The sequence below is a fragment of the Macadamia integrifolia genome, unplaced genomic scaffold (assembly GCF_013358625.1).
Source record: "Macadamia integrifolia cultivar HAES 741 unplaced genomic scaffold, SCU_Mint_v3 scaffold164, whole genome shotgun sequence".
In the NCBI taxonomy this organism is placed as follows: Eukaryota; Viridiplantae; Streptophyta; class Magnoliopsida; order Proteales; family Proteaceae; genus Macadamia; species Macadamia integrifolia.
In genome coordinates this window covers 98,828-126,308 of record NW_024868286.1, presented here as the reverse complement: position 1 = coordinate 126,308, position 27,481 = coordinate 98,828, and the positions used below count along the sequence as shown (strand labels likewise).

At 37.5% G+C, this 27,481-nt stretch overlaps 2 protein-coding genes across 7 annotated transcripts; both read right to left on the bottom strand.

Annotated features, from left to right (window-relative positions):
- Window positions 1-3,227: 3,227 nt before the first annotated feature.
- Window positions 3,228-16,726, bottom strand: LOC122064390 (DEAD-box ATP-dependent RNA helicase 15-like). Of its 2 annotated transcripts, none has more exons than XM_042628108.1 (12): window positions 16,568-16,726; window positions 16,345-16,469; window positions 16,038-16,138; window positions 14,153-14,325; window positions 13,820-14,051; window positions 13,582-13,700; window positions 13,021-13,077; window positions 12,758-12,942; window positions 4,314-4,458; window positions 4,093-4,176; window positions 3,909-3,972; window positions 3,228-3,634 (listed from the first exon to the last, which is right to left on the bottom strand). In XM_042628108.1, exons 2-12 carry the CDS (start codon window positions 16,464-16,466, stop codon window positions 3,624-3,626), a joined length of 1,293 nt encoding a protein of 430 aa, XP_042484042.1. In that variant the 5' UTR covers window positions 16,467-16,469; window positions 16,568-16,726; the 3' UTR covers window positions 3,228-3,623. The 2 variants fall into 2 exon arrangements, with proteins under 2 accessions (XP_042484042.1, XP_042484043.1); XM_042628109.1 differs by having other exon boundaries at window positions 16,345-16,466; window positions 16,568-16,723.
- Window positions 16,727-18,624: 1,898 nt separating this feature from the next.
- Window positions 18,625-26,813, bottom strand: LOC122064376 (probable caffeoyl-CoA O-methyltransferase At4g26220). 5 transcript variants are annotated; one of them, XM_042628087.1, is made up of 6 exons: window positions 26,710-26,813; window positions 20,172-20,287; window positions 19,986-20,065; window positions 19,750-19,894; window positions 19,538-19,669; window positions 18,625-19,091 (listed from the first exon to the last, which is right to left on the bottom strand). In XM_042628087.1, exons 2-6 carry the CDS (start codon window positions 20,253-20,255, stop codon window positions 18,801-18,803), a joined length of 732 nt encoding a protein of 243 aa, XP_042484021.1. In that variant the 5' UTR covers window positions 20,256-20,287; window positions 26,710-26,813; the 3' UTR covers window positions 18,625-18,800. The 5 variants fall into 5 exon arrangements, with proteins under 5 accessions (XP_042484021.1, XP_042484022.1, XP_042484025.1 ...); XM_042628088.1 differs by having other exon boundaries at window positions 20,172-20,296; window positions 26,710-26,810; XM_042628091.1 differs by having other exon boundaries at window positions 20,172-20,280; window positions 26,710-26,743.
- Between the last annotated feature and the right edge of the window lie 668 nt (window positions 26,814-27,481).

Here is a 27,481-nt window from a genome sequence, read left to right as displayed (position 1 = left end):
ATCTTGGGATTCTTACGTTAGATGGATATAGGGTACACTAGTACACTCTCCTAGGCCTCCTGGTTGTACTGATTAGAGGGTTTCAGATATCATTACTTCGACTATGTAATGGAATGTTGCTAAATTGAGAAGTCTATTTCTTGCAAAATGAAGTGGAAGCTATTCTTATAATTCCACTTAACACTGAAGGTCATCAAGACCATATTTGTTGGGGCCCCCACCCAAATGGCATCTTCACAGTTAGATCCACATATAGACTTGAAGATTCTTTGATCCCTCCTCTCTCCAAATCAAAGGTTAGGGTAAGCTCTATCTCCAAGGAAGTTTGCAAAATCTTGTGGAACTCAAACGTGCAATTTGGAAAACTTGTTTAAAAGCTATAGGAGTTATGGTTAACCTCAAGCAGCTAAGACAGTGGAGCATAACCTCTTTAAATGCCATTTTACCCAACAAGCATGGTTTGCTTCTTGTGTCACTTTTAGACTTGCTACTACCTCTAGTAGGCCCATGCATGAGTGGATTATTGAATGGGGAAGAACTCCACGTCTCACAAAGCTAGAGGTACATAGGTTTTTCTTGGCTCATGCCCTATTGCGTGGGAGATTTGGAAGTAGAGGAATGCTAGAGTCTTCAGAGTTACCTTGCCCTCTTTCAGTGATTGGATCTCTATGGTGAATAGAAATTTGGAGGAAACTATGACATTATTTCTAGGGACTTCAGGTTCTTGGACTTTCTAATAGAAAGCAAACATCCATAGTGGTTTTCCTGTGGAATCTTATCTCATATACACACATGCAACACACTCGGCGAGGCTTAAAGCCATGGGGCTAGGGTGCATTATTCTTGATGCTACTAGACAACTTTGTCTTGTTGCCTCTAATCACTTGTTCCCTAGCTCTCCTCTAGTTGAAGAGGCTCTTGAGCTTAGATTGACCCTTCAAGTTGGTCTTCAAGATGGCCTTAGGCATGTTGTGTGCCATTCAGGCTATATGGTTCTTGTTAAAATCCTACATGAGGTTGGGTTTCATCCTCTGTTTGAGATCTCATCCATCATTTCAGATGTTCAAGTCCTACAAACTTGTTTTGAGTCTTGCTATATTATTCATGTTTTTAGACCTTTGAATGTTGTTGCCCCCTCTGTTTAGAAATGGGCAGTTGGTTACCAGTCGGGATTTTTGGAAGTCCCCCTTTCCGAAGGATATTTTAAATTGGGAAATAAATGTCTCTCTCCTCCCCATGTGTAAAGACATCTCTATCCTTTGTTTTGGGAGGAGAAACTAGACACAAGACTCCTCTACAAAGTTCTTTTTCCATTTTTATTTTAGGGAAATTTATCGCGCCACCCCTGGAGAATGCCACAATGATAAGACCACCCTCTCTGTTCCACCAAATTATTCTCAGACCCCCTATCGTCAGTTACCTTTAAGGAATAAACTATAGTTGATGACATCAACAACTATATTTTATTTCAAATACCAAAATGCCCTTATGAAATAGGAAGTACCAAAAATACCCTTACCATAATTTAATATTTCATTACCGAAATCAATAGTTTTTTGTCCCATTCCGATGACATCTTTGTTCCCTCCGACTTGAAGGACTTGTAGGCTAGACAGTTTTCCGAGCTCCGGTGGCATAGAACCCCCAAGACGGTTTTTTAAGAGAAGAAAGCAGGCAAAGACCCAGTAATTTGGGTGTCTGCGAGACCCAATACAGTTAGGTTTCCGCAATCACCAATTTCATCTGGGATTTTTTCGACAACATCTTTGTTCCCTCCAGCACGAAGGACTTGCAGGCTAGACAGTTTTCTGAGCTCCGGTGGTAAAGAACCCCCAAGACGGTTCTCTAAGAGAAGAATATTTTGAAGGCTAATGCGGTTCCCAATCTCGGCTAGAATCTTACCCATGATATGGTGGGATGAGAATCTTTATGCTTTTATATCTCCTCCTATTGTTACTAATCTATTCAAGAAGAACTTGTTTTGTAGATGGATAGAAATTTACCTTTTTCTTCTTCAAATCTCTGGGATTAGTTCCGTTCCGTCCCTTTCTTAAGATCTTTGAGTCACAAGTTGCAGCCATATTAGGGTTTTATTTTGTAGTCCTATTTATTGTGGATTTAGGGTTTCTGTAAACGAATTATTCCATCTCGTGTTTTTGACCTGGTTTTGTCTTGAATGGAGATTTAGCAAATATGTATGTTAATGTTATTCCCTTCTATTAAGTCTTGGAGGTTCCTGAGCTTACCAATACTTACAGGAATGCTACCCACAAGACTGTTGGAGCTGAGGTCAAGGATTGTGAGCGAAGGGCAGTCTCCAATATCAACGGTGATAGTTCCGGTGAGGTTAACGTCGGAGATAATAAGTTGTTCAAGGAAAGCGGAGGAGAGATTGGAAGGGACGGGGAGGGTATAATGGTGAAAACAAAAGTTTTTTAATGGTAAGGGTATAATGGTCATTTTAACTCCACACTTAACATTGACTGGCAGTAGAAGGTCTGAGAATAATTTGGTGAAACAGAAGGGGTGATTTTATCATTGTAGTATTCTCCAACGGGTGGCGCAGTAAATTTCCCTTGATTTTAAGGGTTTGGTTATTAGATTTTTCTAGGAAAAAAAACATATTATCGGATAAAAAACTTTATGTAGCAAGATTTTTTTTATTTCTGCAGTGTGGTCTTTGTTTTACATGGCAAAACAAATCATTAAAAAGAAATATATATATTTTTTTCTTTTGGTAACACTACTAAAAGGATTCAACACAACGTAAAGAACGCATCGCATTGGACATTTGGGTTTAGATAATCTGACTGATTTATCCAAGATATGAATCGTGGATTTATTTGTCTTTTGTTGAATCTTTTTCACGTCTCATAATTTAATAAGCCAATGATTTTTCTATATTTCAGAATACAGTTAACCACGATAAATTTGATCGGTTTTGCAATTTCTTCTTCTGTAGTACCTTGACATGACATCACTTAACAGACCTAATACTGATATATATAACTAACGAGAGAAGGCATGTGAAGGGGCGTTTACTGAGTCCTTTTCCCATTTTCTGGTTTACATTAAAAGAGTCCTACCTTGCAAATTAGATGAAATGACAAATACAAGTTAAACATATAATAAATAGACTTTCAAGGTTTTGAATCTCATCTATATCTACGTGTGCCACAGGATCTGGGGGGTGCAATGTTTGAATGAAATCAAAATCAAAATCAAAATCAAAATCAAAATCAAAGGTGTTACGTGTGAAGACTTGAAAACGCAGCTTACAGCAATATATCCAAAACCTTATCCCAAACATACCCTAAAAACTAGTAGTCAAATTGAACATACAAGGCATCACAAGAAAAAGATTCAGATGCACCCTTGCACATCAACTTTAAGTCCTCTGCTTCATTCATCAAAGACGGCCACAGTAATATGTTGGGTTTCGCTATTTTGTTGGGACACAAAGTTTGTCACAAACATTTGTCAGAATACCTGCGCTCATTAATGATCATTTCAACCCCACAGGTAACCACCAGAGTAGAATATTATTATAGAATTGTTCACTTTAAGTCGAATAAGGTGCCGCCTTTCTGTTAACATAGGACACACTGTTGCAGCAGGTATTTTCATGATGGCACTGCAAACAACGCAAAATATTTGTCAGTCCACAATTCATCCCAAACAGCCAGATACTAAACAACATTCTCCAAAAATGATTTCATGCACTTGGTATTGAAACTGTCTCAAGGTAATCCCTTTATACAAGACCCAAAACCCAATAGTCATTGAATCATCGGTACTCGGGAGTATCAGTTTAGTATTACCATAAAAAGCAAACCAAAGATGAGTCGGTTTAATCCCATACATGAAAAAAAAAATCGAATGTAGGATATAAAAAGCAAGGAACATACTGTATGTGGTGGTATCAATTTGCTCAGGAAGCTCCTTTATGTCCACCTCAAATCTCTCCTGAACCTGCTCCCAATACAGGAAACACGATGAGATTCATGCACAAAAATGAAACAGTTCATGTGTACATACATAGGATATAACCAATGATATAAAAATGCAAAGTTGCAAAAGAGCAGAATGAACCTGATTAAGAACATCAGAATCAGAAGCAGATGAGACAAACGTGATTGCAAGTCCTTTGGTACCAAAACGACCAGCCCTGCCAACCTGCAGAAACAATATAGTAGTGCTTAATTGGATGAGGCCATCATTAGCTCATTAACACTAGGTGAAAAGAAAAAAAAAAAAAAAACTGATTTTTACACCCCACCACACCCCCCCCCCAAAAAAAAGAAAGAGCATACCCTGTGTAAGTACGTGTCAGCATTATCAGGCATGTCATAGTTGATTACAATGTTGACACGCTCAATATCGATTCCCCTGCCAACTAAATCTGTTGCCACAAGAATCCTTTTATGCCCCTCCTTAAAACCCTTGTACCGTGTCAACCTTCACATCACATGCAAGTATGCAACGTCAGGATAAGGAAAACAGGGAAAGAAAGGCAAAAGAACAGTACAACCCAAAGGAGGCAAACAGCCAAAAGCCACACCCCAAACCAAAGAAAAGCTGCAACAAAACCAAAAGTAAGAGATTCTAGAAAAACAAACTTTGGACACAAATCAACAAGTTCTTGGCAAACCACCCTTGTTCAACAAAATTGTTTGCGATGTCATTTACAGAAGAAACCAACATGTGAACTATAATATGCACGGACCTTGAATGAATATCCTTCCATTATAATACCCACAAAACCTTCTCCACACACAATTCCAAGTCAACTAGCGAGAATATTGGGCAAACCTCGTTAAATTTTGATACAAGACATTGCACGAATCTAAATGAAACCTCATTCAATCAAAAGGGAGAAGAATATGGAAGTGCATGTTGTACATCCTGTTCAAACTCTTCAAAAGACTACCCCAAACTAACAAAAGCATACCCTGGTATTCCCCTAAAACCTCAAATAGGTGACGCTGAAACTTGCACATGGAAAGTGGTGAGATGGCAGTGGCACACCGTATAACCCCAGGGTCTCCCATCTGAGCTCCAACACGCATAAAAACTATCAGGTTTCTCTAACAATTCAAGAGTTATGCTTCGTTGAGATTGACTAAGAAATTTGGCATTTAAACAATCCAATCGATGCTTTATCCATCCAATGATCATATTTGTCACATCAACACTCCAAGTGGATAATAATGGCAAATCAGAAGAGAAAAAAAACTCCCAGTAGAAGAACTGAACGATTTGGCTAGAGATTCTTATCCAGCTGGCTCACTTGAGAAAGTTTTGCCTTGCTGTGTACATAGAAATATGAAGATTACGTCGAAGGGGACTTGGTCATGAAGAAACTCTCAAAATCTTCAAAAATCTCTCAAGGGTTAACACATTGTAGTGATGCTTGGGATTGGTATAGAAGGGGCTTAGATGTCTTTTAGAGGCAAAAAGGGGAGGGGGCATAGTTTTTAAGGCGCTGATGCGGTCTAGAGATGGTAAGGCAGTGCTCCGTCTTACGTGAAGTGGCGCCTTATGGGTTTTTTTTTTTTTTTTTAACACATTTTAAAATTACTTGATGAAAATTCCAAATATAGATTTTTTTTATTAGTAGGTGTATGATTTTGTTAACACTTGAGATGTATGGGATCAACTTTACTCCACCAAAAATAACCAAAACACACAAAACAAAAACACGATTCACAAACAGGGTTTGGACTTTGTCAAGAGTTTTAAGAAAGGGCTTTGAGAAGGAATCAAGGAACAAGGAAGAACCACTGATCTAGACGACCATTTTGCTCCGGCAGCGGTGAGCTTCATTCTTCTTTGACAGGAGTAGAAATATAGTGGATGACCTTAGGGCTTAGGCACTCATTTTGACATCATAGAGGTAATTATAATAAATACTTGTATTTTTTATGTCTTCTTTTCTTTATATTTATAATTTTGTTTCATAATTATGTATTTATATTATATGTTAATATGATTGATGATTGATGATTGATGAAGATGAACTTAGTTTATTCACTTTATTGATTTGTTTTCTTGATAAATATCTTACATTGGTATGAATATGAATATTTAATATTTATTTAACATATGAGTAATAAGATTCAACTAAGATTTGAGCCAAATAGATTGGTTTTATAAAAAATTACACAGGAACGCTTTAGTCAATAAGGCGACGTTATATGCCCGCCTTATCGCTAAGGCGCTCCGAAAGACCCTTAAACGCCTCCGTCGCTTTACCACCTTAAAAACTATGGGAGGAGGGGACAAAAAAAAAAAATGACGATAAAATCGAAACTAAGTTGACTTGATTTTAATGCAGAACTAAAATTGAATCAGTGAGATTCACTAAGAGATCAGCTTATGACAGGATCGCAAGAAAAAGGACAAACCAGATTTCAAAAGAGAACCAATAACAGAATAAAGAATAACAGAATAAAGATAAATCTGACTTGGCCAAAGTTCCGGTGAACGGTCGGTTATGGGATAAGGAAAAATCCTGCAAAATTCAACTAGATTCTGAAATATGAAGAAATCTTGTTGTGATTAAGACTCTAGATCAGAAATCCAGGATTGCTGAATTCAGTTGACAGAAATTTAAAACTTAAATAGACACTAGCAATGAACAGCAATAATGATTGATCAGTAACTGACACTAAACAGAAATCAGAATATGAATTCAGATCCAGAAAACTGAGATTTAAGAAAACCAACTTGAATTACGACTTGTAAGAATCGATGGCGGAAACTTAATAGATTAGGACAGAATTAACAGGAACCATTAAATAACAAAGCCAGAACAATGCTCTAAAATCAAGACGGACATAATTTTCTAAGTCAACTCAACTAGGCAAACCAGAAATCAATCAAGGAAAGGTTTTTGAAAATAGAATTAAAGCAGAACTAGAACCAGTAACAGAATAGGAAACTAGACAAGAATAGATCAGAGTATCAGCTAACAGAATAGTATAATGATAGAAAAACTGAATTAAAAGTAAAGTGAGAGATATCCATGTGCAGGGTAGAAAATAGAATGATCTGACATTCTGACCCCGTAATTTTATTTTTAAAAAACAAAAATTATGTTATTAATAGAAATCAGTTGAGGAGAAATCCTGCCCAAGATGAGCAAAATTTACAAGAAAGAGTATCTCTTCTCTATTGGAATTGAAGGGAACAAACAAAAATACTACTACAGAAGAATAAGAAGGTAAAAGAAATATATCTTCAACAATAGTCATTGTAGTCCAATCCAAGGAAGATACAGCATTACTAAGAGCATTCACCACTGCCCGACAAAAGGTGGGTGGGAGAAAGAACCAACACTGACAAATTGCGACTTTTGACAGAGTAAACCATCCCTAATTGCTTCTGCCTCCATGGTAACAGCAGATAAACCAGTACCAGTTTTTAGCAGACATAATAGACCAGAATTGTTCCTTATAATCACACCCATACAACCATGTTTCAGCCGTGCATTCCAAGCATCGTCAGTGTGTACAATGAAGTGCTCAGTAGGTAGCTCTGTCAGAATAGAAGGGAAGATATAAGAAATAGACTCTGTGTTGCACCCTTGCTGAACAATACAAGCACAGCCTTCTTCAACTGAGATGTAGATGTAGGAAAAAGATATAGTGCTAGACAAATCTGGATCATTATGATGGAAAATAGCTCTATTTCTTGTTTTCCGTATCTGACCTGGTAATTGATTGGAACAAGAAAAAAGATAAGGAAAGGGATATGAATTAGGAATCCTACCTGATCCTTAGGGCCAGCATCCCACCAAACCCAGCTTGAAATCACCACCAGGCCTTACTGGAATCACGACTAGGTCTCCCACTAAATCACCAAAATATAGAGACCTCTGAATCTCACAAAACCAAAAGGCAAAAACCAATTTCCATTCATCAAATTCATTGGTAGGGCTGTAGCTCCTTGATGCAGAATTATGACTGAACTGGGTTGACCAATCTGGAAATCTTGACCAAGATGAACCGGGTCCAATTGGATTTTTAGGATTTTATTTTATATTGAGGAAATCTATGTAATCTTTTTATTTTGGTAGATATTAGGGTAAGTAGGAATTTCTAATTTGACCTTTATTTTGTTTCTAATTTTATTAGTTTAGATCTTAGGAAGTAATTAGGAGATCCTTTTCCCCTTTTAGCTACATTCCTAATTTATTTCAATTTCATGATAGGAAAATAGGGTTCTATTGAGTCTTTAAATAGTGATATTCTTGTAATCGATTGACATGTTTTTGAAGAATGATTTGAATGAATTGTTTTGGTGCCGGATAGGAGCAAGTAGTGGTCGTGTGACCTCTCCTTCTCCCCCCCCCCCTTGTTGCCTCAATCGAAGCCTTCCCTATTCAAGGGTTCCGCCAACAGCACAAAGAGAGAGAGAGAGAGAGAGACGAAGAGTTTCAAAGAAGAGAAATCAAACATACCTGGTTACAAAGCTCCCGCCGCAAGTCTCTCCTCCTTGGTCGAAGTCGCAACTTCCACCTCCATTAGTCTCGTGTCCCAGAAGAAGACGGACTCTCTTCAGAGGTCGAAGAAAACCCCAAGTCTCCACCGAACAAGAAGAAGTCTTCTTAAACCCTCATTTCCCATATTACCCCTGCACTTCTCTTGTATCCCCCGATATCCTATTTTCTAACTTACCTTCCAAGTATACCCCCCACCCATAAGTGATATAGTGGAATTCTAATTGTTTTCCCTTATAATTACCATTCTACCACCCTTTTTATATTTCCAATTATTCATCGTTTTGCCATTAAGCCTTCGTCTCAAGTGTTCTCTTACCACAGTGGGCCGATGACAATTCCAAATACAAACCTGGACGAGGAATCTTTTGTGTTCAAGTTCAGAGTTCAATTGCCCAATGGAAGACCTACTAATTTGTTGATTGATGAGAGGCAAACAAAACTTTTGTCTTGGGATCTGTGGTGGATATGCTATCGAAGACCGATCAAAATATTATTAAGGTCTAAGGCTTATTTCTTTGCTGAATTATTTATTTCACAATATTGTGATAGAGCATTTTGTGAAGTGTTTGATTCGTCCCAATGCATTATTAAATTAGATCAAGATTGGTTGGAAGATCGAATTGGCACCCTTGATTGTAACAAATTTGTTCACCCTTCAACCCTTCCATATGCCTCAAACATTTGTTCTTCATGGATCGGTTGAATAAAAATGGAAATACTGACAGTGCAGTCACAAGATGAGCCTAATGGATCAACACAAGAGGAAGATCGCCTGATTGTGGAACAAGTAACAACAATGAACAATGAGAAGATTGTGGATCAAGTAATGATGGACATCAGTGCAGTGCCAACTATTCCCTATAATGATTCATACTACCCTATGATTTTCTAGACTTGAATGGACGTCCCAAATTTCATATTTTGGATTTTATTCGTGTTTCAGACAAGAAGCAATTGACCCCCGTTCGTGAATAGTTATTGTTACCCTTTTACAATCTCAACACCGGGGGTATTGATTTAGGTGCACACCCATGGGCCAATTTAAAACCATCTAGATATCTAGATAGATGAACCAAATCCATATTTGAGATTTTAGAATCAGTAGGATTTTAGGAAGCTTTATTTATTTAGGAATATTATGTAATCTTCTATTTTAAGTAGGACTTAGAGTAGGAGTGAAATCGGTTTACTTGTTTCCTAATTTGAGTTTATTCCTTAGTCGAATAGGTTTCTCTTTGCTTTCTATTTTGAGATCGTTTTCTCCTATAAGTATGTAACCAATGGACAAGTTTTTAGACAGATTGAAAAGAATGATTTAAGATTGGTTTTGGTAAAGAGCCTACGGGCTAGTGTATGTGTGTGACTCTTCTTCCCCCCTTTCTCTTGTGCGAATCCTCTTTCCCTCCCCAGTAACTCTGAGTTCGTCTTAGGGATCCTTCCCGGCCCCTACTGGCCCAACATCGCTCCTTACAAGCTTATATAAAAGAACCAAAAGAAGAACCAATATCTTGTTATGGAGGTAATCTAGCTGACTGAAATTCTATATAAAATAAAGGAAAAGCTGCTTAAAACAAGGCTCGACTCATAGAGAACTATTCCAGCCTAACAAAAACAATTTAATAATAATTAAAACAAAAATTATACTTTAACTAGATCTAACTGTTAAAGTAAATCCCGTATTCCTACCTCCCACCCATATTTTAGGAATATTAAAGTTGTCTATTAAAAAGAAAACCAATTGGATCCAAGGCCCAACACACATGTAACCCAACCTAAGGCTTAATTACACCAAAATACACCCATTTTCTCTGAATCAAGGTCAATACAAAGCCATTTCTGACTTAGGGCTGATGCGGTTGCATACAATTGGTCCAATAGGGGCATGTAGGGGATATGTTTATTGTTTGGGGCCAACCACGTAATTTGCCTTCTTTTTTTTTTTTTTTTTTTTTTTTTTTTTTTTTTTTGTTTTTTTTTTTGTTTTTTTTTTGTTTTTTTGTTTTTTTTTGTTTTATCTTATTGGAGTTATATAACAAAGGAAGTAGGAGGTAGAGTTGTTTTAGTAGTAGAGTCTGATCCATGGTTCAAGAGCTCGAGCAATACCGTCGAAATTTCCCACATTTCGACAGTATCCCAGGACTCCAATACCATATAGCCTTACTTTTGATGGGTATAGACCGAAATGTGAAAATTTTTTAGTGGATAAATGGGTCTGACCTTTTGGGTCAAACCAACCTTTATAAAACATGCTTAAATGGGAAACCAAGTGTTCTCATTTCAAAATTCCGACTCTCTCCTCATATTTCTACTCTGTGAAGTGGGAACTTGGAAAAACATTCAAGATTTCTTCCTTATGCCCAAAAAACTTAAATCTAAGCTTGGATCTTGCGAAATCTACCTAAGGTGGGTAATCTTTTGTTGACATTATCTTTGGGTATCCATCCCAACCTTGTGTGCCACATCCACATCCTATGGCAGAGCCACTCCCTAGGCCGGGATACCTAGCTGGTGTTGATTCATCTTATATAGATGGTCAGTGACAGACTACCAAAACAAATGAGCCCAAAACATATCATGGGACTCATATGTGATGCATTCAGAGGAGCGGCTACGACATTTGCAATGATACGCAGCTCATGGACTGGAACTGTCTAGACACTCTACTTGGAATTGACTTTTTGAGTGTTTAGTGTGTTTAGTGTGTTGAATGTTGAAGACTTGAGACTTGAGACTTGAGACTTGAGAACTCACAATTATGTAATATTATTACTTATCTTGGATCCTTTGCATAATGTTTTGTTTGTTTTCAAATTTTATTCATGTATTTCATAATTATGTACCTATATAGATTGTAGACTACATATAATGTAGACTATGTAGTATAATTTTAGTCAACGACTCAATGTACATTAGCAAACTTTGGTTCACACCACAAGTATGATTTTAAGTGTTTTTTCCATGAAACTAATTACGTAAATGCGTTAGAAATGTCTAAAATAAGACTTCCACAAAAAAAGGCAAATAAAGACACATTTTTGGGAGTCGAAACCAAAGTTTCCACCAAACCAGAAAAAATTATGTGGTTTCCTCAAAATTTCCTAGAATTTCGGTCTTCCCAAGGGTCCAAACCCAATACTTTGAACCTTGGTCTGATCAGGAGCCCTAGTCGAATTGAGGAGAGCACCCCATTCAGCCAAATCATGGAGAGAAGGAGAAGAGAGAGAATAAGAGGAAGTCACAAAGATTCAATGACAAGGAGAGAGTTGTTGTTACCTAAGCGAAGGAAGACACCCACAAGAATAGGTATGCATAAAAAATTCTGTTTTGGTAGGATATAGAAATGGGTTTAGGACCTTAGGTAGTTTAATGATTGATTTGAAATTCTCTAAGATACTTCTTCTCCCTTGTCGAATCTGAGTTGAGTCATGAAAAGCCATCACACGATTCCAAGACTGAAGAAGAATACTTTCCATATCAACACATAAGGGCCTGATTCTTATTATTTGCACAAAGGCCCTACTTTGTTGTGTTATTCCCTTCTTTGTTTCAAGTTCCAGAAATATCCTTTCCTTTCAAATTAATTACTTTTGCGTCCTTGACTATGTTTCTTGGCTTGCCTAAAAAGTCCTTGTTATCAAAATTTACAGAATTGCCACTTGTCTTTTATGATGGGAATTTTCTCACTCCAGTGACCTAAAATGACCTACATCAGGATTTTGGAAGCCGAGGTTGGATTAGGGCCTTTCTGAATCATCTGAGGCTATTTCAAGTCGAATCCAATGACCCGGATCGTGGACTGGTATATTTCAAGAACGTTAACAAGTACAATATGGAGAATGAATCCAAAAGGATTATTTATACACCGCAAAGACACAAGGATCTTATGGAGCTATTATTCTCTTTTGTTTGGGGTTTGCTTGGACTGCACCAAACAGCTTCGATGATGTATTCACCATCTGGCATTTACGTCCTCCAATCAAAAGCGAGAATTAACTTTGACAAGTAAACAAAATCTCCACAATGAATCCAGTGAAAGTGCCATCTATAATATAACAACCGGCAAAAAAAAAAAAGCATGCAATGTTGATATTCGTGTAAAAAGGAGAAAAACCAGCACCAGAATACTCTATAGGAGATGTAGGTGGTAATTAAACCACGATATTTGAAGATCAACCACTAGCAACCACATCATTTAGAAGATGGTGTAACTAAATTGCTAGAATGAACAAATGGGAATAAAAGAACACTAACCTTTCTTCCTGAGACATTCCAGAATGGATGCAAATGGATGGAAAATTACACTCCACGAGTAACTTGTTCAGCTCCGATGCTCTACTCACACTTTTAACAAATATGACCACTTGATTGAAATCCAATGCATCTAGAAGATCATTCAACTTGCGGTTTTTTTCTAAGTCAGTCAGTTTAATGTAGTGCTGCCAGGAACAATAAAAAGTGAGGAAACAAACTTACAAATATAACTGAACTAAACACAGACAGATGTCATGCCCTACCTGCACAAGGCCATGCAAGGTCAACTTGGCTTCATCATCCACATAAATTTCCATGGGCTGGAAGGGAACACAAGTAAGATAAGAGCAGATTAGTTGCATCTACTTGAAGATAACTGAATCCAAAAACCGAATCAATGAAGAACAGATCCCAAGTATGCTAGAGCCTTCTCATTCACAGAGATATCATCTTACACCCTCACAAAACCTCACTACTTGCACTAATGAAATTTCAGACTACCACCAACTGACATAGTAACTCCGTAGACAACATTCTGTGCTTGACTCTACAATTAACAGACATGAGAACAGCATAAAATTTGACAAGGAGAAGCACCACTTGATTTTGAGGCCAATGCATTTACTATTTACTGTTTAAACTAAAGGGGTCAGATGTGATTCTTAAACGAACCATCCCCCAGGCTTCTAAATGATATTTAATTAAAAAAAAATAGTATCTATGTCAATCACATTGCAGATGACATGACTGAAGGTGCTAGAGGTTGAAATATCTCTGACAGAAAACGGGATAAACTGAAGGTATACTATGCAATAGAATATTACATCTTGCATGAATCTCTTGCAAACAGGGCGGATCTCCTTGCTGAGTGTCGCAGAAAACATCATAACTTGCTTATCATGAGGGGTCATCTTGAAAATCTCCTGCACATCCCTCCGCATGTCTGCAGATAACAGCCATGATAAGATGGTGACAAGCAATCATTTCGACTGGAGTCACGCTTTAGAATTTTAAGGATCACATATTGTAGTTCAAAATTGGAATCTACCAGCAAATACATACCCAGTGACTCAAGCATTTTATCACATTCATCAAGGATAAAATGCCTAACATTCTTCAATGAGAGATCTTTATCTCTTGCTAAACCCAGTATCCTCCCAGGTGTCCCAACGACAATATGAGGGCATTCATTCTTAAGTAAATCCTTGTGAGTCCTGACGTTTACACCACCATAGAATACAGCAACTTTGATGTCAGGCAAGTAGGTGCTGAAACGCTCAAACTCATGACAAATCTACAAGCCAATAACAAGTAATTTTTAATTTAGAAGAAATAATTTATCAACACCAAGAACTTCACAAAAATAGAAGAGGCACTAGGTATAAAAATAAAAACCTGGTAAGCCAATTCCCTCGTGTGGCATAAAACAAGCGCAGCAACTTGACCAGCAACAGGCTCAATTTGTTGCAGGGTTGAGAGAACGAAGACAGCAGTCTTTCCCATCCCAGACTTTGCTTGACAGATGACATCCATCCCCAGGATTGCTTGAGGGATGCACTCGTGTTGCACTGATGGAGAACCGAACAAAATTGGAGTTGGGGAATCTCAGTAAGAAACAAATGACCTTCCTGAGCCTTTTAATGGAAATGTTTACCAATGAATTTTTTCCTCCAAAACAAGGAGTATGGAAGTAGTATATTACCTGGACATTCACAAATAAAAAGGCTGAAATTTCAACCCCATAAACTTACAAAGAATTTTTTTTTTTTGGGGGGTGGGGGTGGGGGTGGTTTGGGGTGGGAGCAGGATGGGTGAGTGGGTGGGGATGGGAGTTAAAAATAGAGAACCCGATATTGTAAAAATCTTTAAATCAGTGAACAAGTGTCTCGAATGAAAATTTTGTGGCATCACAAAAGGTTTACTTGATCAACTCAATGAAATCAAACACACCTTACCAATTAAAAAAAAAAGAAGTAATCTAGCATTGAGTGCATGTTAACTAGTAATAAGCACTTCAACAAAGAAGAAAAATAGACACCATTTTTTTTTTTTTAATTACAACTCAAGTCTTATCCCAACTAAATGGGGTTGGTGACATGGATCCGATCAAAGGCAGAAAAAGGGGGGAAAAAAAAAGGATATAAAACACTGTAAAAACTCACCTAAATGGGGTTGGATACATGGATTCTAACCCTCCAATCGGATCTATTCGAGGTCATACTCAGGGACAAGACATTTCTCCAATGTTCATTTTAGGTCTGTCCCTAACTCTTTTAACTCTTTCAATCTGAATCAGATCACTCCTCCTTACTAGCGCATCCACATGCCTCCGTTGAACATGACCATACCACCTTAAATGGTAACTCTCAAATCAGCCATAGTATGGTCGTTCCTTACTTTATCCTTTCTAGTTTTGCCTCACATCGATCTCAACATCCTCATCTTTGCTACATAGACACTTATTAACTGCCCAACATCTCGACATCCTATAGAACTTTTCTTTAAGCCTTGAAGGAATATGTTGGTCACACAACACCCAGACGCACCTCTCCACACCATCAATCCCACTTTAATACTCTGTGAAACATCATCCTCTATATCACCGTCTTTATTTATGATTGACCCCAGATACTTAAATGATCACTTTGCAAAACCTTTCTCTTCTTAATACTCACCGTTTGTTATCCATCGTAGTGTGACTAAAGCTACACATCATACATTGTCTTTATGCTATTTAATTTAAAACCTCTTGATTCCAAGGTTGATCTCCATAGCTTCAGCTTAGCGTTAATCCCAGTTTTCGTCTCCTCCATCAAAACAATATTATCAGCAACGAGCATATACCACGAAAACTTCTCTTGAATGTTCTGGATTAAATCATCCATGACAAGTGCAAACAAATAAGTGCTTAAAGAAAATCCTTGATGTAGTCCAATTGTAACTGGGAATTCACGAATTTGCCCCCTCATAGTAAATAGCATTCTGAAAACAATTTCGAGCTTCGAAAGTAGGAAACCAAAAGCATTTGTAAAGAATGCACTAGATTTTCCTCCCGTTAGACTTGTAAATAGAGATAAAGGGACCGCAACGACTAACAGATCTAGGAGACACTCAGAAAAGGCCTCTGGTTCGATTCTCATCAACAATAATCTACAATAGTTATACAGACAACAGCAAGCTACGTCAACACGCATGTTAATTTTCAACTAAAAGTATAAAACATTATGTTTCTCTCCCTTCGATCATCAAATTAGAGGGAAAAAAAAGTTTAAATACTTGCCTTCTGAAGGATGCTCAAATCCTGAATCCACGATAGCACGAAGAAGTTCAGGCTTCAATAGAAAATCTCTGAATCCAGAACTGTGAATCCCAACGTAGCCTCTGCGTTGCACCCAAAAAAAAAAAAGAGATTAAAAATATATTAATGGATTTTGGCCAAAAGTATAATTCGTCAAATCAACCAGTGAACCGAAGAAAATCGAATCGTCAATCTTTACAACACCAAGTAGAAAAGTAAAGGACAAGAACCAAGCAAGGTTTTCCCTGATTAATCCACAACAGAATATGAAAAGAGAGCCGAAGCTTACTTCTTGACTGCATCACCGGTGCCTTTAGCTCCGACAGAATCAGGTGCCTTCACGTCTTCCTCTTCGTAATCAATAAGCTCTTCTTCCTCGTAAGTCTCAACGTTGTCTTTCGTCTCTCCCATCTTCTATAAATCAATCGATGGTATGAATCGTTAAGAAGACCGCGAAACATATTTCGATGATCGAATGTAATAAAAAAACCCACGCCAGTTCCGGCCATTACCTTCGAATCTCTGTGATTTTGGTTGGATCGAGAGTTTGAAGCTTTTAGCGCAGTGAGAAGAGAAACGAAGATTTTGGTAAAACCCTAGGGTGCCAAGGAATGAGAACGAGGTAAACTCCAGAGTAGAGGGGCTTTTATAAAAGAGTTGGCTTGGCTGCGGCTTTGCCTTCGCAATTGGATAAAATTTAGGTTCTGTTTGGGTGCAAAGTGAATGAAGAGAAAGCTCCGGAAATTAAAGGAAAGAAAAAGTGACATTTTCAAATCAAGGATTTTAAGGGGAAAAATAAACAGAGAAATAGAAAAACACCTGCCCGTCTAAGCACTCTCTACGCCTAGACAGAGGTGGATGTGAAAAGATCTAATTACCCCCATATGCATTGAATATTTTATGCCCAACTGTCTTTAATTGAGGGAATGCTAGACTAGCAAGGTTCCATTGCCTAAAAATAAGGTTGGGGTAGAGGCTGAGACGAGAGTAGGTGTGTCAATTAGTTGAGCCTAATACCCATTTTAGGACCACGCACCGTTACTGTCCCATTTATGTAATCAGGCCTCATATGCTAGGCATTGTCTTTTTTCTTATAAACTCCAGTTAGGTATTGGCCCTTAATCAAGCTAAACAATTCTAATCGGATTTTAAACATGTCGAGTTGAGTAAACAATGCTATAATTGGGCTTAAATGTGTAAGTCCAATAATCAGCCGATCTTGGTGGGACACCCATCAAGTTGCACCCTTGCACCGAGAATAACCAATTTATAAACTAGTCAGGCTTAAGCCTGACACATTTATTTATAGAATCAGGATGGTTTGGGCCTTAAACGGTCAAGCCTGAAATTGACATTACTAGATAGGAGGGAATTGGGGTCATTTCCAAAGGGGAGGAAGAAGAAGGTGACACTGGCTAGGCACCCCAGCAACGTGCCCAACTTTTTCCAAAGGAAATGTCTCTAATCATTACCCCACATGATTAAGACCTTAACTCCAGATCATTTTGTATCTTGTTATTAAGCTTCACTTTACTGTGCGTCCAATTCCTTTTGAATTAAAACGTATAATATAAATTGGGAGAGGGATAGACACATCCTTCGTGTGAGGTAAATAAATTAGCGGGCAGCACCGATGGGAGCGTGGAATGGGGCATCATACAAGAGGGGTAGGGGTCATTTCTTAGTGGGTGCTAGCTTACGAAGCATTGGCTGTATGCACAGTTTTTTCATATACAAAGTATATCTAATCTAAAAGTTATCATTACTCATAGTAAGAAATTTAATTACTTTATATAATCATGTTAGATAATGATTATAAACGTTTCCATTTCAAGTTTGAAAAAAATTTTCATTTCTCTTCCCTTTAATTTCCCTTACAACCAAACAGAAAAGGGAAGCTTTGGAAATTACATGCTCGTTTAAAAACGGGTTTTGGTTTTGGTTTTGTTTTGTATGTATTCTTAGAATGCATTATAGGTTGAGAATACTTTATGAGATGATGAAACATCATTTGGTATGTGTTATAGTTTTTTGATCCAAGAATGCATAAGAAAATAAATCAATCATTGCATCATCATCATGATTTTTTGAAAAATTTATTTTCATTTATTGACAACCTAACATAGCCTAAAAGTTCTAACAAAGCTACACAAAAAAACCCAATGGGACAATTGCGATCTTAGGACCTTGCCTCTACATCTGCTGATCCGGATTCTAAACTCCCACATCTCATGTATGGAAGGAGTACTGTATTTCACTGTTGCTCTCCTTTTGCACTAATGGCATCCTTGTATTTTCTGCTCACAAATGGTTCCTTGCATTCAAGTACGAAGACCAGTTCAGTCATCACCATCCTCCATGAATTCTATAGTCTTAGTTCAATTGGATTGAAGTTGTTATATTATCTCAAGAACTAAAAATTGATCCAGCTTCTGATTATGAAGCTATGCATATATATACATTTGTGTTTTATGATATATTTTATGGATTAAGCCACATAGAGGTGTAACAGAGTTGAGATAAAACTAACTTTGTGTGAAGTATTACATATTTAAATTGAAAAGAGATGTCTTCTGTTGATCAAGCACACAACATTTCAATTTCATTTTTTTTTTTTTCATAATATCAACTACTAATGTTTCAGTAAACAAACTGGTACTCAAGATTTCCAATCAGTCCAAGCTGAAGTTACAGAGAATAACAGAGTAATGGTGGGGAGAAACAAGATAGATAAAATGCTTGAGATCAGTACACACGTCTGCAGACAGTAAATCCATCTCCTACAGGAACATGTGATATTTGGACACGAGGATCTGCTGCTATGGACTTGTTAAACTCGATCGTAAGATGGCTGGACAGTCTCAACTCCTCTGGAACTAAGGTTCTGGGTAAAGCAACTGTTCCTTGCCAAAGTGTGTTGTCATAGATAACTATCCCACCAACTCTTAAAAGCTTCAAGATCCTATCATGATAATTTAAGTAGTTAACCTTGTCTGCATCAACAAAAGCAAAATCGAATGTGCTTTCACTCTCAGGCTGCAAAAGAACCCAAACAGGATTAGTCATAAAATGGAGTTGATATAAAGTTAAAAGGGTCCTTCTAGGTGTCACTATGCTTGTATAATGCTTCACTATTGGCCACTTGGTAGTACCTAGGTTAGTTCATGTGTTAGAGGACTCCGCATAAATCCCAATGACCAAATTTTAGTCCAAAGTAAGCGAGGAAAGTTGCTGAAAACACGAATTAAGAGTTTTGGTAAAATGACCAAAATGCTACAAAATAGCATCTTTTGTAATTTTAATCACTTCCTCTACTCATTTTAACCTGAAATGCTTACCTGGTCCTGTATCACATGGACTAACCCATGTATTGTCATGTGGCAAATAGTGAAGCGTTATACTTCACTAGGCATAGTGACATTAAAGAACACGCAAAGTTTTAAATACGCAGAAAATTAGAATATTGGTGGCATTATACTAACATCTTCCAACAATTTGTCGAGTACTGGAAGCGCAAGGGACTGAATGAAAGTGATTTTGTGTTCGACACCAGCTTTCTGGATAATTGGCAATCCAATCTCATATGTTTCTCGTTCTAAATCTATGGCCACAATCTGCATAAAAGTATTTTGCACCATAAATAGCTATGTAGATGGATGGAAAAGATCAATGGATATATAGTGGCTTGAAATACCTTTCCATCATCAGGTATGGAAAGAGCTGTCAGAAGGAGAGAGTATCCAGTGTAAACACCTATCTCAATTATCTTCTTTGGGTTGATAAGCTTCAAGAACAAGTCCATCAACTGACCGGCATCGGGTGCAGTACCCATAACAGCCCTGAAGAGGAACAATGTTAGGTACATGTTAGGGTTTGGAGTAAGGGACTGTCTAAATGACACCTCTATAGTTGTAGTAAAGAGACAGTTACTTTGGGTGTTTGGCAGTAACATCCCTTAGCTCCTTGAGAAGTTCCGATTCTCTTGGGTGTACACTAATCTCCAAGATATACTGTCACAAGAGTTAGAAGATCAAAGTAAATTTCTTGAAGCTAGGAGTGCAAACAGAATAAAGTTCTGAAAGAAAAATGGTAATTTAAGAGAAACATAGACAACACCTGATACAATTCCTCACTCTGCAACAATCCCTTGCTAGGTTTAGATTCTCCCTTCCCACTGTCCGGGTTAGAAGATGCTTCCATCGTCTCTAATTACCTTGCACAAGAACTTCCAACTGTCCAAACTAATAAAATAAGGTATATCTATGCAGTCACTGTAATGCAGAGAGAGATACCTAGTCTTTTATTCGAATAGTAGTCCATCATTTTTTACAATTATAGACAGAAAACAAGTGACTATTTTTATCAATATCTTCGTACAGGATATGAGTAGAAGACACAAGTAGTTCAGGCAGAGGCTTAGCTTTGCATTGAATCACTGCATACCATAGGAACTTGATACTAAATTATGTATCCATAAACAGGCCAAACTGTTAATGTAGTTCCCTTGAAACAACTATCTTGTGGACATTATATATAAAAAATAGTGATGGGCTCTCCAACTAATCTTTTTCATATGAACATCAGAAGTGAAGTTTGTATTGCTTGGTTTAGGAATATTACATATGAAAAATATGTGGTATATGCAGTCATTGTAATGCAAGGAGAATCCAAGTTTTTTATTAAACTAGCAGTCCATTATTTTTTTACAAAAAGCTACAGTGACAGACAGAAGACAAGTAACCTTCATACAGCATCTGTGCAGAAGACACTGAGTAGTTCAGGAAGAGGCTAAGCTTGCATTGAATCTCTTTCATACCATAAGAACTTTACACTAAATTGAGTAACTATAAACAGATCAAACTGTTCATGTATTTTCACTGAAACTATGAAACAAGAATCTTGTTGACATTATATCTTAAAAACAGTGATGGGTTCTCCAACTAATCTTATTCATAAGAACATCAGAAGTGATGTATATATTACTTGGTTAAGGAATCTCACATATGACAAATCTCCCTCTTCTATTTATTTTTTGGTGGGCAAGTGGAAAGTGGTTAGTCCTTGGCAGATGCAGGTTCCAGAAGGGCAAGAGAATGTGTTCTGTAGCCTGCTCCGAAATTATCTGAGTAAAGAAAAAGGGTCTGAACAAACTACTCTACCATCACAAGAAGTAGGAAGGTTTATTGTAGTTGGTGTTCAAAACCTCCTTTTTTTCCTTTTCTAATGGTAGCTGACACAAGATGTATTATGGTTGGATGTGAATTACCTTGAGGGTACTGAGCTGACTCACTGAGAAGAATCACACTCTAGGATCAAATTCCCAACTATGAAATTGCATCTTGGAAAACAGTGACTGACACAACACTTTCCAGTGTCTGTTTGAATGAAATTTTAGGCTGGATAAGCTACTCCAAATACAAATTTTCAAATTCCCTCACCTTCCCTAGACTTCTAGCTTAGTAAGGTCATCCCTTGGCCCTCCTACTACTATCATCAAGCGTTTCCTCTCCTCTACAATTGGTTCCCTCTTAACACATCTTTCTTCATTAGAATCAACAATACGACCCATGAACTTGGGTGTGCATAGGCTCCAATCTCCAATCTGCAATCTGCAATCTGCAATCTGCAATCTGCAATCTGCAATCAGCAATCAGCAAAGGGGCTCTTGGCATTTACACTGTGGGTGTATGAATGGAAGGTAATCAGAGCCTTAGATCTGGAATAGTTTGGAGATTTTAACAAGAAGCCATTGTTAAATGTATGAAACTGTTTTCTGCTGTTCTAAAGCCTATAGTGTAACGACTTCAAAGGGTGAAAGGGAAGTTTTTTTTTTGATGAATAAATAATTCATTGCCAAGTGGAGAAGAATATACAAAGGAAAAAGGAAGGGGGGGGGGGGGAGGCCTAAGCCAGCAAGGGGAAAACAGAGGCCAAAAGCCAAGCGCAAAAGCCAAACCGAGTCAATTACAAAAAACTACTAATCACCAGCAATGGCCGGCAAGGGGAAAGGGGAGGGGGGAGGGGGGAGGGGGGGGGGGGTGGAGCCAAAACCCAAAATGACATCAAGTGGGAAGGATGAAATCAACCCGGAGGTTCCAGGAAGCAATGATGTGCGAATTTCTAGAGGTATTGTGGACTGGCCGGATCTGAAGGGATGAGATTTTGGACTTGACATCAAAGTAGATAGCTTTCCAAACCTTATCAGGAGAACGAGATTTTGGAGTCCATCTACGGATGTTACGCTCTATCCAGAGGTAATTAATGGTAGCATAAAAACCATTTTGCCAACATTGTCACAGATGGAGGAACCAGAGAAGGTTATATCAATCCAGTTCCATTCCCTATCAAAGGGAAGTTGAAGAACTGGGTTTTGCTGCATCCCTAAAGTAGACTTCGAATCTAGAGGGAAAGAGAGAGAGAGAGAGAGTCTTAAGTTTAGACCAAATGATCACAGAATATTAGTACAGGAAGTGACTGGAACTGTTTCATTTCCCTTATTTTTTAGCCTAAAGGTTCCAAAAGGTCGTTAGATACAAAGCCCACAAGATGAAGAAAAAGAAAACCCTGATCTTATAGATCCAAAGCAAGCACAACATCTGATTAAATTGTGAAGCAGAAACGTACCTATCAACCGATGGTGCCGTATTCGTTCAACATGTGTTACCTTCACTATTACTAGCACCATTAACAGACTAAATAGTGTTATCCCCAACCCTAAGGCTATGTTTGGAAGTCAAAGAAAAATAAAAATCAAAAATTTAATTGGACATCCAATTAATTGAGAGGATCTTTCCCCCCCTAATCTGGGATTTCGATTCTGATTCAGCCAGAATAGCTGGAATCATGGCTTCAAGAATTTTCTCTTAGATGTCAATAAGTCTATCTTTGGAAGCCAAGAATATAAAGAGAAGTAAAATTCAAATTATTTTGAATTTAAGGACAGAGTATAAATCAATCATTGCATCATCATCAATTTTTTTTTTTTAATATTATAATGTAATGATTGATTTATATTTGTATTTTTTATCAAAAGATTTTTTTTAATCAATTTTTTGACAACCAAACATAGCCTTTGATTTTCAGAATTGATACCAATACGATATTGATACGTATCTTATCATATCCATTTGACCAAAAATTTGGAAAAAGATTTAACTTTTTGGCTCATACCAAAATTATGTATCAGTATCACTAATACATATGGATGTTTGGGTCCTGAACCTGATGGAATAGTTTATTCTTTTCCATTCTTTAGAGAATGTATAGTTTGTTCTTTCCGTTCTTTAGAGGATGTTAAGCCTAACTGGTCTCCCCAATAAAAAGGCATACCCGGTGCACGAGGCTCTCGCATGTGCAAGGCCCGAGGGGCAGGAACTATGCAACATTACCCCAATAATGTCGAGAGGCTGTTTCGGCCAATTCTAGTGTTTTGGGGACCGGATCATAGGTTCAAGTTAGGAAACTGCCTCTCTGGAAAGTTGGGGTAAGGCTTCGTACATTATAACCCTTCCCAGACCCCATGGTGGCAAGAGCTTCTTGCACCGGGTACACCATGGTTTTAAGTATCGGTGCGTATCGTGCCGTATCGGCCGATACGTATCCGTATCGGTAGGCATCGGCACGATACATACCGATACGCTACGGGGAATTTTGGGCCTCTTTTTGTGTATTGGCGTATCGTACGTATCGTATTATGCCGTACCGTATCGGTACCGATACGTATGATACTCTACTATACGAACTTTTGAAAATCTGAAAAATCCCGAGAGTATCGGTATGTATCAGTACCGTATCAGTATGTATCGAAGGTATCGTGCCGTATTGTACTGTATCGGTACGATACGGCTACTTAAGTGTGAATTTTTTGTTGTTTGAAACAAACACTTCACACTCTCACCAACAGTTTTCTAGATTTTTTATATGTTATGTAAAAACAAGTGTTCTACAACTTCCATGGAAATTTTTTATTTTTCTCAAAAAAATATATTTTTAAAATTTTTTTATTCCGAAATTAATTAAAAAAAAATCCCCAAAATATTTTTTTTTTAGAAAATTTAGTTCATTCAACTCTTAAAAATAATGTCATAACTTATAATTACTAAATACATGATTTCAAATGAAACCCACATTTTTTCCCCAAAAAAGTGAGGGTTTCAAATTTTTTTTTTATTTCTCAGATCTACTCAAATATATTGGTCCACACTTTGTTGATTTTTTATATGTTCTTTAAAAACATTTAATCTACAACTTCTATAAAAAAAATTTAATTTTTCTACAATGAATGGGAGACCCACTACCATAAATATTTCGACTAGGGTAAATATTGTGCCTATATTCGACAAGTGCAGAATATCATCATAGTTGCTCCTATTGAAGAAGAAGGTCCTAGCCAAGGATTTGAACCACCACGACACTCTTCACGGCACTCATCACAGTGGCAATGGCAATGAGGAAAGAAAAAACTGTAAGAAACTCAAACCTCATCATTTTGAACATTTTCAACTCAATATATTTGTCTATCAATACGATACCCTCTACTTAAGTATTTATGCTAGGGGTGTCAACGGTCCGGGTTGGTGCGGTTTCGGTCCGGTTCCACCGGTTTCGGTGTGAGTTTGGAAGTGACCGAAACCGACCCATTAAGGATTTATCGGTTTCGGTCCGGTGTCGGCTTCGGTGCGGTTTGGGTTCGGGTTGGTACCGTTTTGGATTTATTAGGTTCATTTCAGTTTGGATCGGTTTTTAAACCGGTATGGAGCCATTAGGAAACAACCAAATGATGAATTGTTGAACTTCGGTTTCTTAAATCGATTTGTAACTGGGTTGGTTTTGGTTTTTGGTCTAGTTTGGATTCGATTTTCCATACAAATGTATACAAAACTATTCAAATTTTGATTTTTTTAATGAATTTTGGAGTGTTTTGGTTTCTTACCGGTTTGGTTTCGGTTTCGGTCCGGGTTTTGAGCCGGTTTCGGTTTGGTTTCGGGTTCATCCGGTTTTCGGTGCGGTTCGGTTTGGTTTTGGGGTTACAATACTTGAAACCGAACCGAACCAATAAGGCTTCGGTTCGGTTCGGTTCGGTCCAGGTTGTTATCGGTTCGGTCCGGCCGGTTTTACCGGTTCGGTTTAGGAATTGACACCCCTAATTTATGCATTCTACATGTTATATATAGTTTTTTTTAACTATTTTTTTATGCAAAAGTGTATAAAAATGTGTTCCCTATCCATTTATGTGCGTATCTTTAGCGTATCTTAGCGTATCTCTGATACGATACGATACCCTCCGATACGTATCTTAATTTTGACCGACCGATACGGTGACCAATACCGATACTTTAATCCTTGGGATACACCTTTTTTTTTTTCTGCTTTTATTTAGGGGGGTCCTTAAAAGTTTGAGCGAGGGTATTGGTAGCAATGCTTCCCAGCTTTTGTTATTATAGATTACAGTTAATGGTGGCAGAAAGTTCAATCATCTCAATATATTGGAGAGTTAAATGCCTCTCTTTACCTGGTTAAAATCAAGACGTTTGCATAAGATGGTCTCTAGTCCTTTCAAGAGTTTCCCAACAAACTTAGGAATCCATCCATATTGATGATGATCAACCATACAACATTTCAATTTCAGTTTTTCATAATATCAACTACTAATGTTTCAGTAAACAAACCAGTATTTGAGATTTCCAATCAGTCCAAGCTTAAGTTACACAGAGTAATGGTGGAGAGATCAACAACAACAACAACAACAGCAACAACGACAACTCAGTCTTATCCTGACTAAATGGGGTCATCCGTGCAAGACAGAGCAAATAGCTTGAGATCAGTGCAAGCGTATGCAGACAGTACAGCCATCTCCTACAGGAACATGAGATATTTGGACACGAGGATCTGATGCTAATGACTTGTTAAACTCAATCATAAGATGGCTGGACAATCTCAAGTCCTCTGGAACCAAGGTTCTGGGTAAAGCAACTGTTTGAATGGAATTTTAGGCTGGATAAGATACTCTAAAATACAAATTTTCAAATTCCCTTACCTTCCCTAGACTTCTAGCTTGGTAAGTTCATCCCTTGTCCCTCCTACTACTATCATCAAGCGTTCCCTCTGCTCTACAATTGGTTCCCCCTTAACACATCTTTCTTCATTAGAATCAACAATACAACCTTGGGTGTGCATAGGCTCCAATCTCCAATCTGAAAAGGGGGTCTTGGCATTTACTTGGTTGAATGAACTGGGTTTTTGACTGTGGGTGTATGAATGGAAGGTAATCAGAGCTTTAGAGGCATATCTGGAATAGTTTGGAGATTTTAAGAAGAAGCCATTGTTATATGTATGAAACTGTTTTCTGCTGTTCTAAATCCTATAGGGTAACGACTTCAAAGGGTGAAAGTGAAGTTGATGAACTGGGTTTTGCTGCATCCCTAATGTATCTATAGAGAGAGAGAGAGAGAGTAGAGGAAGTGAATGGAACTGTTTCATTTCCCTTATTTTATAGCCTAAAGGTTCCAAAAGGTAGTTAGATAGAAAGCCCACAAGATGAAGAAGAAGAAAACCATGATCTTTTTTTTATTTGGTAGAAGAAAAACCATGATCTAAAAGATCCAAAGAAAGCACAAGATCTGATTACATTTTGTGAAGCAGAAACAATCCTTACCTATTAAGTGTTATCCGATGCTCCCGTGTTCGTTCCACATGATAACTATTGACACGATTACCAGATTAAATAGTGATATCCCCAACCATAAGGCTATGTTTGGAATTGAAAAACGAAAAAATTTAAAAAAATTTTAATTTCAGGAGAGAGATATGTCTTATTGTTTTTTCTTTTCTTTGACAGCCAAACATAGCTTCAGCGTAAGTTTTTGGCTTCCATAGCCTAAGCTAAGAGCGCGTGAAACCAGCAAAACACAACTAAAGCCAAGGTATGCCAGCTGTATTGTGGACCCCATTTCATTATTCGAATTTATGACTTTTTTTTTGGGTAAAATACGAATCTAATGATCACCCCTATTCTAGATTTGACTTCTTTCTAATTAATTAATTTAGTACCCAATAGTGATCCAAGGGCTGGGATGATCTTAGACATGCATCGCAATACATGGGTGTATATTCCTGGCATCTCGGGTCCTCTTAGTCTTTAGATCATTAATTGGACATGCAATTAATTGAGAGGATATTTTTTCCCTTATTTTAGGATTTCGATTATGATTTGGCCTCCATGGATTTCGGCTCTGGTAGTAGAATCACGGTTTCGATAATTTTTCTCTTAGACTATGTTTCGTTGTTATTAAGTCTATCTCTGAAAGCCAAGAATAGAAAAGAGAAGTATAAAATTCAAAATAATTTGAATTTGAGGAGTAAGTATAAATCAATCATTATATCGTCATTTTTTTTTTTAATGTAATGATTAATTAATGTGTATTGAT

Coding starts and splice junctions, on each gene's coding strand:
- LOC122064376 (XM_042628087.1), bottom strand. CDS start 20,255: ATGGAAGCATCTTCTAACCCGGACAGTGGGAAGGGAGAATCTAAACCT. Junction 20,066..20,171: donor AGAGTGAGGAATTGTATCAG/GTGTTGTCTATG, acceptor CTCTTGTGACAG/TATATCTTGGAGATTAGTGT. Junction 19,895..19,985: donor GTTACTGCCAAACACCCAAA/GTAACTGTCTCT, acceptor GTTCCTCTTCAG/GGCTGTTATGGGTACTGCAC.
- LOC122064390 (XM_042628108.1), bottom strand. CDS start 16,466: ATGGGAGAGACGAAAGACAACGTTGAGACTTACGAGGAAGAAGAGCTT. Junction 13,701..13,819: donor TAAAATGCTTGAGTCACTGG/GTATGTATTTGC, acceptor TGTTATCTGCAG/ACATGCGGAGGGATGTGCAG. Junction 4,177..4,313: donor CTGACACGTACTTACACAGG/GTATGCTCTTTC, acceptor TTGTTTCTGCAG/GTTGGCAGGGCTGGTCGTTT.